The following is a 19,175-nucleotide window of genomic DNA, read 5'->3' on the forward strand; positions in this document are numbered from 1 at the left end:
TTCTCAAGAAAAGTTTCTCAACAGGCATGCCTCCTCTAGAGCCAGCATAGTGTAGTGGTTTGAGCATTGGACTATGACACTGCAGACCAGGGTTCAAATCCCTGCTCAGCCATGGAAACTCAGACGCTATACAGACGAGCGCTATAGTGCGCCCTCATCACGTGCGAGGTACAGTGCTTCCAGATGCCCCTCGCCCCTCGCACGTGACGAGGGCATCAAAATGGCGGCGGCCTGTACAGATGGGCACCGCCATTTTGACGTGATGGACACTTAGCATCCACACGTTGCTGCGTCATAATCACACAGCAAGAAGAACCCGCTTTTTGCGGGTACTTTTTGCTCCACGGGGAAGTCCCGAGGTCTGGAGGCTGCAGCTTCCCCACAGAGCAAAGCAAGGTGCCAGGAGACCATCCTTTTTGGACGGTCTGTCCCACACCTCAGTGGGTGACTTTGGGCAAGTCACACTCTCTCAGACTCAGGAAGGCAAAGACAAACCCCCTCTGAGACACCCTGAGCCTTACTAACATGGGACAGTGGCTTCCTTTATCTATCCACATGTAGTGTGGTCTCTCTCTTTTCCTCCTGTCTTCAACTTTATAGCATTATTGTCTTTTCTAATGTACCATGTTATCTCATGAGATGTCCAAAGTAGGATCACCTCACTTTGGTCATTTTGGTTTTTAAGGAGACTTCAGGCTTGATTTGCTCCAAGACTGTCTTTTTGCCAGTCCATAGTATCTGTGGAACGCTCCTCCACCTCTACAGGTGAAGAAATCTGAGGTTCACATAGTGGTAGGGCTGGTCTTTCATTATGCATAGTGAGACAGCTGCCTCAAGCAGCAGGTGATGTTGGTGTACGTTGGAGGACAAAACTAGAAGTTCCACATGGCCTGACCTGTGTCTCTTAAATTAGGCTGACACTCTTGGACACTGAGAGAATAGTCCCCAAACACACACCCTGGTTCATTTATTGTCAACCTTCAGTACTGAGATGAAATTGCAGCAAACCAATTTGCAATGAGCCAGGTTATTCCAGGAAGACTGTCAGGAAAAGGTGCCAGCAAACAGGACAAGCCAGAACAGAAACCAAAGACAGCTAGAGCATGGATTTTAAAAGGGAGGAGGGCCAAAAAAGGAAATCCAGGCAGCCACAAACAAGAGCCACAACATCACAATGATGCCACCTAGTCAGACCAAGGGTCTGAGAGATAATTCGGTTTCTAATAGGAACGCTATACCTTGGATTCGATTTGTAACACGGAGTATAAGCCAGTGAGAACACCCCCAAAGAGTAAAGCAGAACAACCAGGTTGGAGTAGTGAGTAGTATGTGTCCACACATACTGTGATTAATTGGACCAGGGTGTGTTTGAAATAGAAAACTAGGTGAACATTTCTCCCAAACCCACTTTGGTGTGTGTAGACAAATCTATAGTTGCTGCAGATCAGTGTAACCAATAAAGCGAACTGGGTTTTCCTATCAGAGTAGACGTACGCTTAGAGTAACACTATATGCTGGTCTGATCTTTCCAGTACCTGGACTGGAGTTTACCCAGGAACCTTTACATATGCTGCTGCCTTGAATTCAGTTGAGGAAAGGAAGTGCTCTAAATAAATAACATTGGTTGAGTTCCAGGGCTAGCAAGAGATTCCATCTAATCATTCTTAGGTTAAAGGCAAGATCTCAATTCTGCACCTAACTCCACCATGTTCTTGGAATTGACATTGCAGTAGGACATATGCAAAAGTATCTTGTAGCACCATTGAGACTAACTGAAAGAAAGAAGCTGGTAGCATGAGCTTTCCTAGACTAGAATTTAGGAAAAAACTCATGCTACCAGCTTCTTTATTTTAGTCACAAAGTTGCTATAAGATCCCTTTGCATACTGATTTTCAAGAGTAACACGGCTATGGCTTGGAATTCCATAGTAGCAGAGAAACAGTTATGCATCTTTAACAGTCCATGTTCTCACAGCTGAGGGCATCCATTCCATCTTGAAGCTGTTAGGCAAACAAACAAATCTCTTGTTATTGGCAGCAGCTGTCCAATATTTCAGGTCTCCAGCTTTTTCATCCCATCAGACATATACTATGCCTGACTGTGCATCCCTGCATTAGGCTGAAAGCAAAGTGCAAATGAAGAAGTTCTGCCAGGCCCACTGCACTCTGTAAGCCTCTCAGCTAGTGGATATATAATTGTTCATTTGTTGTCTTCTCACAGTACTTAATAACCTTAAATTGTGGGGGGAAATGTAGTATTTGAGGGCTAAATTACACATTTGGCATGCACACTGATATTTTCTATGTGAATGAAAAGCCACTGAGTGGGAGTGGGGATTAGATTTCCATTCCACCAGTTTGTGGATCAAAGTCACCCGCTCTATTATTTTCATGTATGAAAAGGCCATTACAGATCAGGTATCAGGGACTGGTATTTCCTACCAACTTTATAGTTTTATCAGGGGCGTTACAGTTTCAGTTTGCCACATAACTGTGCCTTTGACATGCAGAATTTAGCATACGACAACATTAATTTCTATGCTGTGAAAAAGCTTCACCTGTTGGATTTTAGATACGGATCTAAGGCAGAATAGCCAGTCAGGACTTTTCATTCTGGTCAAATTGGCAACATCAAGTGTTGGGTAATTTGCCAATGAGGAATTATGAGCATGTGTGAACTGGATGAGCAGAGAAACATTCTTGGCTTTGGACCGGATGCCCTTGTTCAAGTTTGTCTGCTACAGTGATTTGCATCCTCTTAAATCTTATGCCAACAGACAGGACACAAGTGTGCTTCAAAACAGGGTGTGTCTCTCCTGTCTTGCTAGGAACAAGGAGTTGTTCATGTGCTGATTTGGCACATCAGGAAGTTTCCTATCAAACTTACCTTATTATGAAAGACCTTCTCTTTCTACTCACACCAAAACCGAAATGGGACAACAACAAGAACAACAACAACAAAGGTTTCTGCTCCACTTCCTTATTTGCAGCGCTGTTTTTTAAATACTTGTGGACAAAATGATTTGATCAAAAGTATAGCAAAAAAGGGGACAAAGAACTGATGGATTAACACTTGCCATTTATGTTCCACTGCTCCATCCAAAATCACTGCACACAAATTGGAGAGATTTTAGAGTGCCGGACAGGAAAGTAAATGGAAAGAGTGGGATACAATTGGCATGGAGAAAAGAAGATAAAGGGATGATAACTGATTTCAAGTGTTTAAAAGGCAAATGGAATATACGAAGAAAGATGGAGGCGAATAATCTCCCCATCATTCAGAATCTGGAAAAAATGTCTTCTGCTCTAGAAGGTCAATCTGGACAGTGTTTGATTTACCCGAGGATCATTAAGAGGAATGTATGTTCTCTATTATCAATCCATTTCCACTCCTATGATAGGATTTCCTCAGTGACATATGCCTCAGTGATCATACTTGCAAAATGTTTGTCTTTTAATGACAAAAAAATCTTGCTAACTGCAAGACAGATAATGAGGAAACTCATATGCTATGCAGAGAAATGTCTTTCACCAGTTAGGAGAGGACTTGTGAAAATAAAAATGATGAGTGCTTGAGAGCAGGTTAAGAATCAGACCCAAATGATCACCATCTATTATTACAAATGTTTTAAAGGTATTTATCATCATCATCATCATCATCATCATGCTCATCCTCACCATCATCTTCCTCATAATTTATTTTAAATCTATATATTTTTTAATATTCTCAAGCCAAGGATGGTTGAATCCTTGAATGAAGAATCCATGGATACAGAGGATTGATATGTCCACTCTCTGATGTTGCCCTGAAATGACATACATACAGTATTTCCAAATCATCATGTCATTGCCACATTCAAAGGGACCACCACACTCCAGCTCAAGAAATTGTTCCAGAATACAAATCCAGTATGCTACCCAGCCCTGAGCAAATGCTACCAAGTCCGGTACAAAAATGCTGAAAATAAAGGGCCCAGGGAAGGTTTCTCAGTGTTAAGAGCAGCCTTGTACATGAGGTCTAATCTGGACACATTCCAGTTTAGACATGAGGCATCAGGTTTTGTCAACAGGGGGTAATGGCTGAGCCCAGCAGCCAAGGCGGGGAGCAGACTGACTGTCCATCAAACAGAAACAAGATGTCTGTCTAAAAGACACAGCAGATAAAAAGGATTCATTTTGGATGCCCGTCTTGGCTTCAGTCATGGGGTCTTCCCTCTTGTACATTTCCACTCTGCATCCATCCAACTGTCTGCAAAAGCCTTGAACAACAATACAGGCAGAGTAAACAGCTGCCGAGGGCAGGACTAGTCACAGAGTAACAGCTGGTCCTGGGCATATATCATTTCCAGTTTGCAAAAGGATGGCTCTGTCCCACTCAGGAGAGCAACAAAATCTGGAGGCAGCATTACTTCCCAGATAGGGAGGCAGGTACATAAACATTTCAAGACCCAACTGGCCTTGGCATCTCTATTTCTAGATATTAAACATTGGACAGATCCATTTCTAATTTCTCCAGCGCCAGAACTAACTGGATATAAGTCTGCCTCTCAAAAGCCCTGGTGCATGATAAATGGACTCTGCACCTGCTGTCTGAAATTTTAATCTTTCTTTACTTCAGGACTCTGGAAAAGTTACCTTTTTTTTCTTCCCCTTTTTACTGCAACAGGCCCCCCCTAGGAAGAGGATTCTGGGAGCTGTAGTCCAAAAATTGAACATTTTGCCCAAAAGTAATAGGGTGCAGCCAGCTTTGAAAAACTTTGGCCACATGTATCCGGCATTGCACATGTAAAATCTTGGAACGTATGGTCCAACTCTACCATGCAAGAATTGCCTGAACTCTATGAGGATCGGCTGGTTGAATTATCTTTCCTTCCTGTGGAAGGGGTGGTGAGGATTGTTGTGCTTCATGTTTCCTCTAAGTTCAGAGGCAGAAATATGAGGCAGAATGCCAAACAGAATAACATGTATCCTTCTAGTGCCATGTGCAAAGGGGCAACTTGCACATCTCATCCGCCTCCATCACAAGTTGCATGAAGAGGTATTCTTCTATCAGAAGAAGCATATGCTTTCTTGCTCTCCTACAGGAAAAAAGGAAGATTCTTTTCAGTGAATCAGACTATTGATTCTTTTAGCAAAAACCTGGAAATGTAAAAGTACCTTTTTTCCTGCCAAGCTGTCTTTAATTTCAAAATACCTCTGCAAGAGATCAGTACTGACCTCTGTCCTTTGCCTCGCAGGTTGCTTGAGTGGGAAGGGAAGAAGAGATGAATAGGGAGAAAGAGGAGGTGGATGCAGAGAGAGAATGAAGAAAAAGAGGTGGCAGAAAGAGAGTAAGAGAAGACTGCAGCAGAAGTGTGTGTGTGTGTGAGAGAGAGAGAGAGAGAGAGAGAGAGGTCCAGAGGAAGGAGCAGAGCTGATCCACTTTTGGATCTGTCTCACCCCTCCTGACTTTGACTATCGTCTCCCTTATCCGAAATTCCAAAATCCTAAATACTGTACTCCAAAATCCAAAATTGTCCACATGTGTGGCTGAGATAGTGACACCTTTGCTTTCTGGTGGTTCAGTGTACACAAACTTAGATTTATGCACAAAATTGTGAAAAAATATCTATAAAATTACCTTCAAGCTATGTGTATAAAGTGTAAATGAAATATAAATGAATGTCATGTTTAAATTTGGGACTCATCTCCAAGATATCTCATTATGTATACACAAATATTCCAAAATAGGGGGGAAATGAAATCCAAAACACTTGTGGTCCCAAGCATTTTGGATAAGGGATACCCAAGCTATACTTGCCACAACTGGCATGCAAAATAGATTATTCTCCCAAAGAGATGTGGCCCTCCCAGAGTCCCAGGAGTAAAGCTATAATATGTACAAATGAGGCCACCATCTTCCTCTATAAGTTAGAATTCTGCCCCAATGAAATCTTCCTTCAGTTCCAAAATTTATAACATCGCAATAACCTTAAAATTTAGTTGAGCATTTAGAAATATAGTTGAGGCAGTCAAAGAAAGGGGCAGGCAAACTGAACAAGGGTATACAAACACAGTAAGTGTAAGATTTCTAGATGAGAATTATTTCAGTATCTTATTCTCTGTAATGCTAGAAATTTGGGGACTACAAAAAAAATAATAGTTGAGGGGCAGAATTCTTATAGGAAGGCAATATCTTTATTTTGCCATCCCCTCATTGCTGCAACAGTGAGCCCTTGGCAAAAAAATGCCCTCTCCTCCTAGTACGGAAGATTTAAGATAAAACTGAGAAAGTAGCAGGAAAACCTGTAAGGAGAAGACATATTACTAAAGCACAAAGAGAAGTGACAGAGAGTTTCCCGCAGGAAAACTGTATTGCACACTCAGTGGGACATTTTATCATTCGCTGCAAGAAGGATTTTACAAAGGCAATGAAATGAACAAAGCACATTTTATACTTGAACTTTTGGACTGAACTCAGTGTTCTTGGGTTTTCATCTTGAGTTTTTGGAGTTTTGAAGACTTCCTTGGATTGTTTGACCCATTTTTAAACACCCCCCCCCCAGTTATTACAATTTCTTTTGACCTGATTCCTTTTAGCTAAGATGTACCATCTTCTTTTAGCTAACATGTACAACTTCCACATCTCACTGTATCAGACAAATCATATACATGTCTAAAGACACAGTGTGTGTATGTGCTATCTTTTTAGAGCTGAATTTCTACCCATGGTTTCTATGGGAAGGAAATGGGGCTTGGAATGATGTTAAGAGGCCCAGAGCCAGGGGCCTGGCATTCATCTGTCTCCCACGGTGGTGTCCAGGAGCTGCTGGGTGTTTTTCTTAGCCTGACTGACTGTGTTGTAACTCAATCAGCAGCCTGGGCCGGTGGCAGTAGCATAGAAGGCAGTCCGAAAAATGGGATTGGAGCCAATTACTTAGCTAATACTCCTGGCTTATCTCCCTGTAACTAGAGCCATCCCTTTTGCTGAGCTAGGCCTAATTTCGAGTAACTAACTAACCACTCTGTTTGCAGACTCTATTGGAAGCAGTGTCTGAAAAGGGTGGCAAAAAGCAAGAGCATTGAGTGAAACAATCTACAATGGGTGCCTGCCCTCCAACATGTCAGAACCTTTAAAACTGTGGCAGGATACACACCGCCATATAGTACGTATTGTATACGTACTAGGGTTAGGAAGGGGCGGTGTTCTATTACAAAAAGCTAAATTGCATTTTTTTTTAATCCCAAACTTCATTTGGATTAATTTTTAATCTCAACCATTAGAAAAGTTTTGTTCCATTCCCACTCAGGGACATCCTCATTGCCCTGCTTTTTTCCAACCTCATCTTGTGCTGCTCTCCTAGGGACATTTCACATTACATAGTTATAGTGCTATGATTCCACTTTAACCTACCATGGCAACAACCTATGGGAACTCAAGATTTGCTGTTTGTGTGTCTTCAAATCTCCTGTTGACTTATGGCAACCCCATGAATTTTATAGGATTTTCTTAAACAAGGCATACTCAAGAGGTGCTTTTACTGACTCCCTTCCTCTGAATTATCAGCTAGAAAGGTCCAATGACTCACCAAACTTCAAATCCCAGGATTCCATAGAATACAGTGCTATAACTTTGTAGGAGTTTATCACACAGGGGATGGGATTAGAAATTTAAATTGGGATTATCCTGTGAATAAATCTTATTTTCCAGTAGTTTCATAGTCCCCAAAGTAACATTTCCAAACTCTGAGGGAAACACAGTGAAAATTCCATGCTTCTTGTTGTTGCGTGGCTTCAAGTCATTTCCAATTTATGGCAACCCTAAGCCGAACCTATCATGGGATTTTCTTGGCAAGTTTCTTCAGACAAGGGTTTGCCATTGTCATCCTTTAAGGCTGAAAGAGTGTGACTTGCCCAAGGTTTACATGGCCGAGCCGGGATTCGAACCCCGGTTTTTGGAGTCCGACACTCAAACCACTATACCACACTGGCTCCAGTGCATTTATATTGTACATTTATATTGTACATTGTGCATTATAGTTCCTTTTCTCTGGTACTTTTGGGTGACAAGGCACAACCACCTGAAGTCTCTCCCAAAGTCCTTATTAAACAGATCAGCTTTCTAGCTTCACATCTTGTCAAGCAGTTCAAAAATTGTGTATAACTTGCTGGATCTCAAACTCTATACAAATGTCACCTTTCCCCCTCGCCCAGCCTGTCCCATCATCCTAATGGGTAAAAAAAATGATGTGGTTTGCTGAAATAATGATGCGGAGAACTAGAGAGCCAGTAATCTTAAATGGTAACATATTTGAGCACAATAATCTTTCATAGGAAGGTCTCTCCCGCATGCATATATACACAGAAAGCCCCGGGGCTACCTGGAATTTGTCCAGCTGCAAAGGCTGCAGTAATTGCTAACATTTCCCTCTCTGGGGACACAATTAAATCTGCTCCAGTGGGCAAGGTAAGAATTTGGAAAGGATAAGCCCTGAGGCTTGAAATGCAGAGAACCATTTTCTCCTTCTCCCCCGCACCTTGCCCCAACACTCTGCTAGTCTGCTTTGATGGCCAAGTTTGAGAAATGGCCTCCCTCCCAAAGAAAAATTTATGTAACCTGAACTGATACATACTTACAGAGCCAGGAGGACTAATTGCAGAACCTTTGCCTCATCTCTTTGGGTTTCTCAGCAAACCAGCTTATAGTGCGGAGGAAAAATTCTAAAATCCACTTTTACCGCCATGACTCAACGCTATTTTGGGGATTTTTAATGCTGTGACATATTTAGCCTTCACTTTCGGAGAGCTCTGGTGGCCCACCAAACTACAAATCCCAAAATTCCATAGCATTGAGCCATGGAAGTTAAAGCAGTATCTAACGGATTTATTTCTGAGTGTGGCAGCAGCCTTTGATTTGCCCAAAGTTACCCATGACTTTATCATACGGGGAAAATTGGAATGTTAACCCAAGGTTAATCTGGGGTCACCCAATGTATTTCACGTAATTTCGCAAAACATTTTGAAACGACATCGCATGCAAACGGCAATCCAAACGCAATTGTGAGACATCCCAGGAATAGCTGAATTCAGGAAAATATTGATTTTATACATCCTTTTCCACTGCGAATTTGCAATCAATTTGCATTTGCGTTAGTATGAAATGCATCTCCAATTTGGCCATGGGATTACTATCGGCCGTGGGATCCTGTCCTCCCTGTGCATGCGCTAACATGCTAATTTGAAATCAAGAAGCTGATGGGTACGTAACCATGTGATGATTTCATTTGCATTCACACTGCTTTCTCTTTCGGATGGACGCTGTGTTCGTCTGTGCATGTGATAAACTACTACGTAATTTCTTGCATTTTTGGATTCTGCCCCCCTTTCTTCTTCTTTCAGGACAGCGATACATTCCTCCATGTGAAAAAATCCCCAGTGGGCTTTGTGTAACACAGTTCTTTGTTGCTACACAGTATCTACATTACATATTCACTTATCTAGGGTTGCCAGTTTAGGATTATCCCAGGCCCTGCGGTTTCTATGTCAAAACTGGAGATCTAAGGATGGCACTTGGTGTTATGTCTTCAGGTGTCATGAATCAGCAACACCAGTTGTTTATATCTTGTCATTCAAATGCACACACAAACAAAGAACATATTTTTCTGTTTGGAAATTCTGATAGCTAAAGGGGTGTTCTCATATCAAGAATTTTGTTCCTCCTCACTGACTTAAGCAGGTGCAATTTAAGATAGCCTACTTTCTTCTAGCCAGAAAGTGGCTGTGGAAAAGAGCAGAGCATAGGGTGAGCCTTAGTACTAGAATGTCTGAGAGGAAATAAGGAAGCTAAGTAAAGGACCGAACAGACCGCACCTACATGCCGCTCCAATCTGGCCTTTCTGCGGTGCATGTAAGAGCTGAACAGACTAACCCTACATTCCGCGGCCCTGTGTAGTTGGGCGCACAGTGTGACATTGGCATCAGAGCTGCATTGGGGTGTGCGTTGTGTGTACAGCGGTCTGTCAAGGCCTAGGTAAATGCACAGACTTTCTGGCTGCATCCGCACTGCAAAAATAATCGAGGTTGACACCATTTTAAGTGCCAAGGCTCAGTGCTATGGAATCCTGAGATTTTTACTGTGTTGTGACACCAGAGCTCTCTGATAGAGAAGACTAAATATCTCACAAAACTAAAAACCCCAGCCTTCCACAGCATCAAGCAACTGCAGTTAAAGTGGTGTCAATCTGGATTATTTCTGCAGTGCGGTTGCAGCTGTGGAGAGCCTTTTGTAATTTGCCACAACAAATCCATTAAGGCTTGTAAAACTTGCATCCAACCCTTTCCTCTCGGCTGGAGCTGAGCCCCCCCCCCCCAATGGAGAACATGCACCCCTGTCTCCCAGATGGAAATGACCCATGAAAACTATAGACTCAGGTCCATGCCAGAGATCTGACAACCCTGCTACAGGCCATATTTACATTGCAGCTCATATTATCTTCATACCAGTCTGTAACCAGTAAATCTTCAAAGCTTTACTCAAATAATCTTGCCTGAGAGGGTGCTATGAAAAATTATCTTTAGCCTCGCCTTACAGAACTAACATCCCTAGGGCTCTTAAATCCCATATTCTAGATGTGCCCATATTGTTTTATTTTCCTATCTTAAATAAATAAATCTGATAGTATGTGATGCAATGGCACTTTTGACTTAATTATTTTAACAGCACCAAATGAATTCCTGAGAGCAACACAGTTTTCAGTCTGTTGTTTACAACACACAGAGTTCTTGCTATGTGTAAAAAGCAAATTTCCTAGAAGAGCACTGAAAACACATTATGCAATTAGAATTATGTATGCAAATTAAATAAATATTTGCATCTATCTAATGCACATAATTTTGTCCCCAAGACTTTTTTGATTATCTCTTTCCTCGAAGGGTAGCCTTCACTCTCTGTTCTTGATTTTAATACACTGTCTTCTTCTTCTTCTTCTTTTCAGAAGCGAATTGTTCTTATTTCAAATTCTTCACCACTGGGGAGAATGCCCATATCTTTCAGAGATCTACTAAAAAAGGTGAGGTGATGCTATCAATAATTCAAATGCAAATAAACCATGTTGGCCCATTCTGGGGGGGGAAAACAATCATGATCACTTCCTTAGCCAGTTTTAAGGCTGAATTGAAGACAATTTTGATTAGAGAAGCGTTCCAAATCACCACCTTTTAAGAGATGTTTTAATTATATAAATTTGTTCTTATTTTTAATGTATGCCATTTGGCAGGTTTTACTTCTGTTTTGACTGTTCATTATGTAAAGTGCTGTGTAAATCTTACAGCGCTGTATAAATAAACTTTAATAATAACAATAATAAGAATAAGGATATCATCATCATCTTCTGTTTCTTCATTGTACTTATATCCTGCCTTTCATTGTAAGCAGTTCAGGTTTTAGTTCTGTGCCATGCCATTTTATCCTCACAGCAACCTGATTTGGTAACTTCAGCTAAAATGGAGAAAGTTTGCATTCAGGTGATCATTTTTTGGCTTCATAAATACCCACAAGCTTCATACTTGCATGCTCCATCTTGCAATGCTGGCCTTTCCTTTCTTCCTTCTCAGTATGATTTCTTGTTATGTGTTTTCAAGTAGAAAACCACGAGGTTTCCTTGGCAAGATTTATTCCAAGGTATTCCATTGTCTTCCTCTTTGCCTTAGATGCTGCTGCAAAAAACCACACAACACCAACTTGGAAGAAAGGCCACAACTTTATTAGCAAGCCATTGGTATGGGTTGGCACAAAGCATGAGGTCAGGATCTGCTAAATCAAACAACCCGATGTTGTCTGATTAACCAACCTGGCACCCACCAGGCGCTTGGGATGACCTAGGGGCTAAGGAACACAAATTGACCGCAAACCATGCCATGCGTTCACATATTCACTAAGCCCCTAGTCACCGGGAGGCGCACTCGCGTTATGGCCCCCGCAATGGCCATACGCCTGCCCAATTCGCCCCCGGGTACCTAGTGACTCCCAGACCAGAGCACCATGGCCCTGGTACCTACACCGTGCCGATCCTGGCCTATGCTGCCGCCACAAAAGGCCTACACCGAAGGCCTACCGCCAACCCTGCCAAGAGCGATGCTAATGATTAGTGCATTGGTCCAAGTGCGGTCGGACATAACCAGCGTAGGCCTTAGATCTCCACCTTCCAATTTTTTGGATGTCCTGCGCGGGCAAGCCTGCCCTGGAAGCAGCCGTGGCAGCGCCTATCCGAAAAGAATGACCTCCAAATTCTTCAGCTGGGAGCCCCAAATTTTTTTAAGTCATTCTTAACACCGAAACAAACTGGTATCTGGTAAGCGGTGATCCATCCAAATGAACAAAAAGAAAATCCAGACCCATAGGCCGTATCCTCCAATAAGATAGAAGGGCCTTAACAGCACAGACATGTGAGCCACGTAAGCGATGCAACACCACAGTCTGACCAGCTCCCAATTGGTCGCACTTGGACCGGCGAACCGTAAAAGAAACACTGTGCTTTAAAAAAGAGATGTCAGAGGCACCCAATGCTCGCCCTGACACATCGCTCTTGGACCCAGCCACCAATTCTCCCAATCTGAAGGCACCAAAGAAAGCCACTGTAAATGCTGCACGAAACAGTTAGATTTCAAAACGAGATGAACAAACAACAGGTAAATGCATATACAATTTGCATAACAATTGAAAACATATAGGGCGCCGTACATCTTTAGTAATCGCATGAGCTCTTTTCCATCCTTCGACAGCCCTTTTTACCAGAAAAGAAGCGCAAGGGTCACAAAAACCACCTGCCTTTGAAAAGAAAGAAATGCCAGCGAGATGAATGGCCATAGTTTTGGGAGCAATGTTATTGTGCCTAAGCCAAACCAAAAATTGCAAAACCACTTCTGTGGTAACCGGCCAACAAGGCTGTAAAGCTGCTTCCCGAAAAAACTGAAAGAGTTTCTTTAAAGCATTCTTATAGCTCTTAAAAGTAGATGGAGCAATGGAACCCAAAATGCCTTCTATTATTTCAGACATCCAACCTCCCACATGGACACCGGAAACTGGGTAGGTTGAAGATCTGCCTCTGGGGCCAACAGACGAAACCGCTGAACCTGGAATCGAGAAATCGCATCAGCAATATCATTTTTTAATCCTGGGACATGTCGAGCTGTGAAAGAAATATTGTTAACCAAGCAACACAAAACAAATTTCCTGACTAAACCCATGACCCTAGTGGATTTAGAGGTTTGCTTATTAATGACAGCCACCACAGCTTGGTTATCGCACCAAAAACACACCTTTTTGTTGGAAAATTCGGCACACCAAATGTTGACTGCTATAACAATGGGAAAAAGCTCCAGGAAGGTCATATCTCTTAAGATATCTGACCCATGCCACTCTTCAGGCCATTTTTCGGCGCACCAATGGCCTTGAAAATAAACACCAAAACCGATGCTTCCAGCAGCATCAGAGTGGACTTGCAATTTATCTTCCAGACACCAAGATTTTTGCCAGATGGGAATACCATTAAAGCCATTTAAAAATTGCAACCAGATTCTCAGGTCCTCCTTAATTTGTCTGGTAATGCGAACGTGATGATGCAAAAGCGTGGGGCCAGCCAGGGATCTAGCAAGCCTGGCACAAAAGGCTCTGCCAGGAGCCACCACTTTGCAAGCAAAGTTCAGATGCCCCAATAAAGACTGAACTTGTTTTAACTTAAGCTTAGAAGCAGCCAAGGCATGTTCCAACAAACCACCCAGATTGGCAAACTTTTCTCGAGGCAAAGAGGAAAAACCCTTAACAGAATCCAAATGAATACCTAAAAAAGACATAGCCGTAGCAGGACCTTCCGTCTTATCTGCTGCCAGGGGAACCCCAACCTCAGCTGCCAACCCAATGAAGGCATTTAACAGATCTAAACACTTGGTGGAGTTTGCAGGACCCACAAACATAAAATCATCCAGATAGTGGGTAACCAAAGGGGAAGAGGCTCTGCGTTTTAACTCCCACTCCAAAAAGGTGCTAAAAGACCCAAAGGCTGCACAGCTGATAGAGCAGCCCATAGGCATGGCCATGTCAAAATAAAATTTTCCTGCGAACTGGAAACCTAAAAATTTGAAATCTTCTGGATGAACCGGAAGGAGTCTAAAGGCCGACTGAATATCACACTTGGCCATAAGTGCACCTTTTCCACACGCCCGAACGAGTCGGACCGCATGATCAAAGGACGCATATTTGACGGAACACAACTCCTCTGGGATCGCATCATTCACCGAAGACCCTGGAGGATAAGAAAGGTGATGAATGATTCTAAATTCCCCAGGTGCTTTCTTGGGCACCACACCAAGGGGCGAAATATGAAGATTATCAAAAGGGGGAACATCAAAGGGACCGGCCACGCGTCCCGCCTGGATTTCCTTGTTGATCTTGGCCCTAAGAACCTCAGGCATGGATCTCGCAGACAACAAATTATTAGGAAACTGATGCGAAAGAGGGGCTTGAACCGGGATCCTAAATCCATGGGAAAAACCATCAGCCAGATAAGAAGCAGCTTGCTTATTAGTGTATGCTGGCAATAAAGGGAGAAGAGCACTGGTATTTACGGGCGTGAAAGCCATGGCTGATACCTGGGATGAAACCTTAGCGACCTGTTCATTTTTGGCTCCCTGCAGCACCGGCATCTGTGCCCCCCCGAACTTTCTCGTTTGCCATTGGTCGCGGAGGCAGGGCGCCCAGCTCGAAAGGGCTGAGCTGCTGGAGCAGGGCGGGAACACGATGACCTAGGATGAGACCCTCTACAACTGCTACAACAATGTTCAAATTTACAATTTGTGCGAGAACAACGTCCAGCATTATAGTCCCAACAAGATAATTTCGCGTCCTTTTTAACCTGTCCTTTCTGTGGGCCCTTGAACCTAGCAAGGGTGCCCACCTCTAGCAGCCAAATTTCGTTATGGAGCAAGTCCCAACGCTCCCATGAATTCTGCGATGCATGTTGACGAAAGGCCGCATCGTAGGCAATGGCAGCAGCATCACCTGCGAATGTCCTTGCACGCAGAACATTCAAAAAATGGCTGTCCAAATGCCATGCACGTTCAGGGAAGGCCATGGAAACCACAGCCTTGAAAATAACAAAACCCTCTAACCAATTGGAAAAGGTGGGCTCCGCAGGAACCGACTTTGGCTCGTGCTTACTAGTCTTTGTTGAAGTGACCGCCACAGCGTCTTTTCCTTTAGGTTGAAGAAGGGTAAAAACGTCTACATAGCAACCCTTCAGGATATTCTTGCGCACCTTCTTCGATAAATGTGCGCCAGGTGGACGCTCTCCAGGAGAGCAAACAGGAAAATCCGCTGCCCGCGGATCCACCCACACACCCTGAAGGCCTGGGCGCCAAGCCCTCTTTTTGATGGCCCACTTGGGCAAACCAGGAACCAAAGCATGCTCAACCCAAAAACCGTCCCTCCCAAAAGGCACCCCATGATGATCTCCACCTTCTACAGCAGGCTGAAGAACTCCCTCTCGACGCGCTCTGCGACGTCTCCTCTTGGCCTTGCGTTTTCGCTTCTTCTCCTTTCGACGCTCAGCTGATGACGTGGAGGACGAACTCGAGCTCGATGAGCTGGACGAACTGGATACCTGCCGGACGCGATGTCGCGATGAAGGAACCGATGAGCTGGAGCCTTGACCGCCCGAAGATGTTGATGCAGGAACCGACGATCTGGGAACATGACATCCGGATAACTGAGGCTCAGGTGTCGCCGATGCCGAAGGGCTGGCAAGCTGGCTAGAGGTAGTAGCTTTCTGGATGAGCTCAGCGATGGATCTTGACAGTACAGCCAAAGATTCGCCAGACAAACCAGTAGCCCCATCAGGCTGCGTCAATGTGTCCCCAGGTGGTCTAGATGGAGGCCGATGCCTTTCCCCAGACCCACTGCTAGAGCTGGGAGAAATGTCTCTGGAACCTGTCCCAACATTTGGAGGGACCGACAATCTGAGCCTCTGCACAGCTCCTGAGCTCTGGCCCCTGCCAGTCCTGGACTTCTTAGGAGGCATTATTAATAATGAACAGAGGCACAACCAAGCAATGTCCTGGAGTGCCAACAAAAGAACAAAGCATGCAAGCAGTCTCCTAAATAAAGCAATGCCTGCAAAGGCAGCACAGAGGAAAGTGCCTAAATTGCCTTTAACTGGCGGATTTTCCCGCCAAAACAAAATGGCGGATTTTCCCGCCAAAAACAAAGCAGGCGTGCCAAAATCCCCCGAGGGGGAAGAAAAGATGGCCGCCGTGCCCGCAGGCCAGGCCTCAACCGGCCACGAGGACCCCGCTGGGTCCGTCGGCGACGGAGCCGCGGACCGGGGCGAATGCCCCCAGTGGAACGGGGATGGGGGGAGGACCAACCGCCCCCCACCACACTGCCCCACTTACCCCGGCCCCGGCCGGCTCCAAGGAAGGGAGGAAAGACTCGGGAGGAAGCTACTCCAGTCTTCCTCCCTTCCTGCTTGGCTCCTCTCCGTGCGAAGCCAAGCGCCGACTGAGGGGACAGGGCCGACAACGCGGCCTTATAAAGGCCTAGGCCCCGCCCCCTCCAACGTGCAGTGCGGGGCTCCTCCTCCAGGTCAGCTCAACCAATGAGCTGCCCTGGAGGACCGGAAGTCCCGCACCACAAAGTCCGGCTCCCAGAGCGTCGTGGGGCGGAAAGGACCGCCCCTTCCGCCCCGCGCGCCAATAGGGAGCCGGGGCAAGCCCCAGAGCATTCTGGGGCTTGTAGTTTTTTGCTGATTCTTCGGCAAAATGGCCTGCCCCGCAGCGGGGCAGCCTGGATTAGGCTGAGAGAGTGTGACTTACCTAAGGTGACTCAATGGATTCCCATGGCTGGGCAGGGATTTGAGTTCCTGCTTCCTGGAGTCCTAGTCGAACACTCAAACCAGTAAACTCCACTGTCTCTTCAGTTAATCATAGTTTGCAGATTTGGATATAATGGACTCAGGTTGAATCTGCAAGACAAGAATAATGCAGTTTGACACCGCTTTAATTGCCATGTCTCCTAACTAGTATGTGTCCTTGCTATGGAATTATGGGATTTGTAGTTTTGTGCTATATTTAGCCTTCTTTGTCAGAGAGCTCTGGTGCCACAACAAACTACTAATCCCAGAATTCTGTAGCACGAACACATGGCAGTTAAAACTGTAGTGCAGATTCTGACTGAATTAATCATGGTCTCCATTGTGTCCACACCTATAAACTATGGCTATCACAACAAGTCAGGACCTTGTTTTGGTTTAATTTTAAATAGTAGGTCTCTGAGAATCTGGGGTGGGTATAAATACACAAACAGACACACAGACAGACAGACATTCCAGAAATGACTTCTGCTCTGCATCTGGTTCCTTAAAAATACACACACACATATTTTATGAGCCAAACATGCAAAACATTCCTAGAAGGCTCCAGGAGTGAAAACGGCACTTTCGTCACCGAGGAATTTTTGCATGGAGGGGTTGGATGGACTGTAAGAGTTCACAGGCTGCCAAAAGAGCCTTAAACTATGGTTTCCCAGTATAGCCATGAGAGGAAGCTATGGGAAATTAAAGCATTTGGCCATTCATTGCAAAAAAAAAAAAAAGAGGGGAAAGGACTGAGTATACAGGCACAAGACTCTTTCACATCTTGACTGGTGATGCCACTAAAACATAAAATTAGATTATTTGTAAAGTCAGATATCATAGGATTGTAGTTCTCTCTCTCTCTCTCTCTCTCTCTCTCTTATATCCTAACCTCAATTCACTAAACTTTCATATTTCTGTAACCCAAATAGAGTAGGAGGGAATTTCTATTTCCTTGCTTGAGCTACAGTACTTATTTGACATGGGTAAACAGCCAAACTCAGTGCATATATACATTCATTTCTTCATTGCTGTAACCCTTTTAGTTCCTGAATGAAATTTAAAAATTCTATTTGCATTACATAGGCATAGAATAATGCTGCTTCAAACCCCTTATTAGCTACTCCTTCCATTTGAACCAGTTATTCAAATGTGGATCTGAAACCATATAAAATAAACCACAGCAGTATAGCCACAATGAATAGTGCACTTTGATCTATTATTGTAAGTAAAGCACATGGGATAACAATTCATCAGAGAAGAAGATGCATAAAGTGGGAAAGAACACCATCTTATGCACACCATGTTTTCAAAATGCAAATCAGTGACACAGTTGCAAAAAAAATATATCCAGCAATACTTCAAAACCTCTGAATAACAAGGACCTTTTATCTGATTTTATAATGGCAGATTTCCATCTCAGCAAATAAATCATGAATTTTGACACAGTCAATTTTCCCATCACTTGTATTCGCTTATTGGGCCAACATCTTATCATCCAAATACAGGCAGTGTGTCTAATCCAAGCAATTCCATGCTGAATCAAGTCTCTCTCTTTATAGACAGTCCAACCAGTGTACTACATCGGCTTTATGAGAAATAACTGAAGCTTAGATTACATGAAATGGCCTCACCAGCTTTTGGGAGTCACTTCTTCAAGCATGCTTTTCTAAAACACAAAAGAAAACAAAATTGTTTTGGAAAAGAAAGGTGTTCAGCTTGGGTTGAAGTACCTGGTTGAAGTAATTTTAATTAGTCACTGATTCAATCAATTAATTAATCAATTGAATTTGAATACATTTGAATTTTAGTACTAATAATCATTGTCTCATAGGAAGTATCACCTTAAAGTAAGTATGTCTTCTTATGGGGAAAAGGAAAGATGCCTCTTTTTAGGATTTTGCTTGCCATCTCCTGTTTTTACAAGTACTTGCATTCATTCATTATATATATATCTAGGACTTTATCACACGTGAGGAATTTCTCTTAATTTCGAATGAAAAGAAAGTGGGGCTAGAACGCATTTACGTGAATTTGCTAGTTCAGCGAATTTACGTGAATGCGAATTGCGTTCAAACTGGCTTCCCATTGCCCAAAAATGGCATGCCATTGCCCAAATTTGCATGTGGTAGTCTATCACGCAATAACGTGAAACCCCATGATTTCGTTCAGATTGCCATTGGATTATACTTCCAATTTCCCTTGTCTGATAATGTCCCTAGAGATAGATAGATAGATAGATAGATAGATAGATAGATAGATAGATAGATAGATAGATAGATAGATAGATAGA

The 19,175-nt window shown here is 43.6% G+C and overlaps 1 protein-coding gene across 2 annotated transcripts in view; it reads left to right on the plus strand.

Annotated features, from left to right (window-relative positions):
- CACNG6 (calcium voltage-gated channel auxiliary subunit gamma 6) overlaps positions 1-19,175 on the plus strand; it is a 38,687-nt gene that overhangs the window by 15,882 nt on the left and 3,630 nt on the right. For both annotated transcript variants that reach the window (XM_042477169.1, XM_042477168.1), the window contains one exon: positions 10,973-11,047. In XM_042477169.1, the coding sequence (XP_042333103.1) occupies positions 10,973-11,047 (75 nt within the window). The remainder of the gene's footprint in view (positions 1-10,972; positions 11,048-19,175) is intronic.

Source organism: Sceloporus undulatus, chromosome 6, assembly GCF_019175285.1.
Source record: "Sceloporus undulatus isolate JIND9_A2432 ecotype Alabama chromosome 6, SceUnd_v1.1, whole genome shotgun sequence".
Lineage (NCBI taxonomy): Eukaryota > Metazoa > Chordata > Lepidosauria > Squamata > Phrynosomatidae > Sceloporus > Sceloporus undulatus.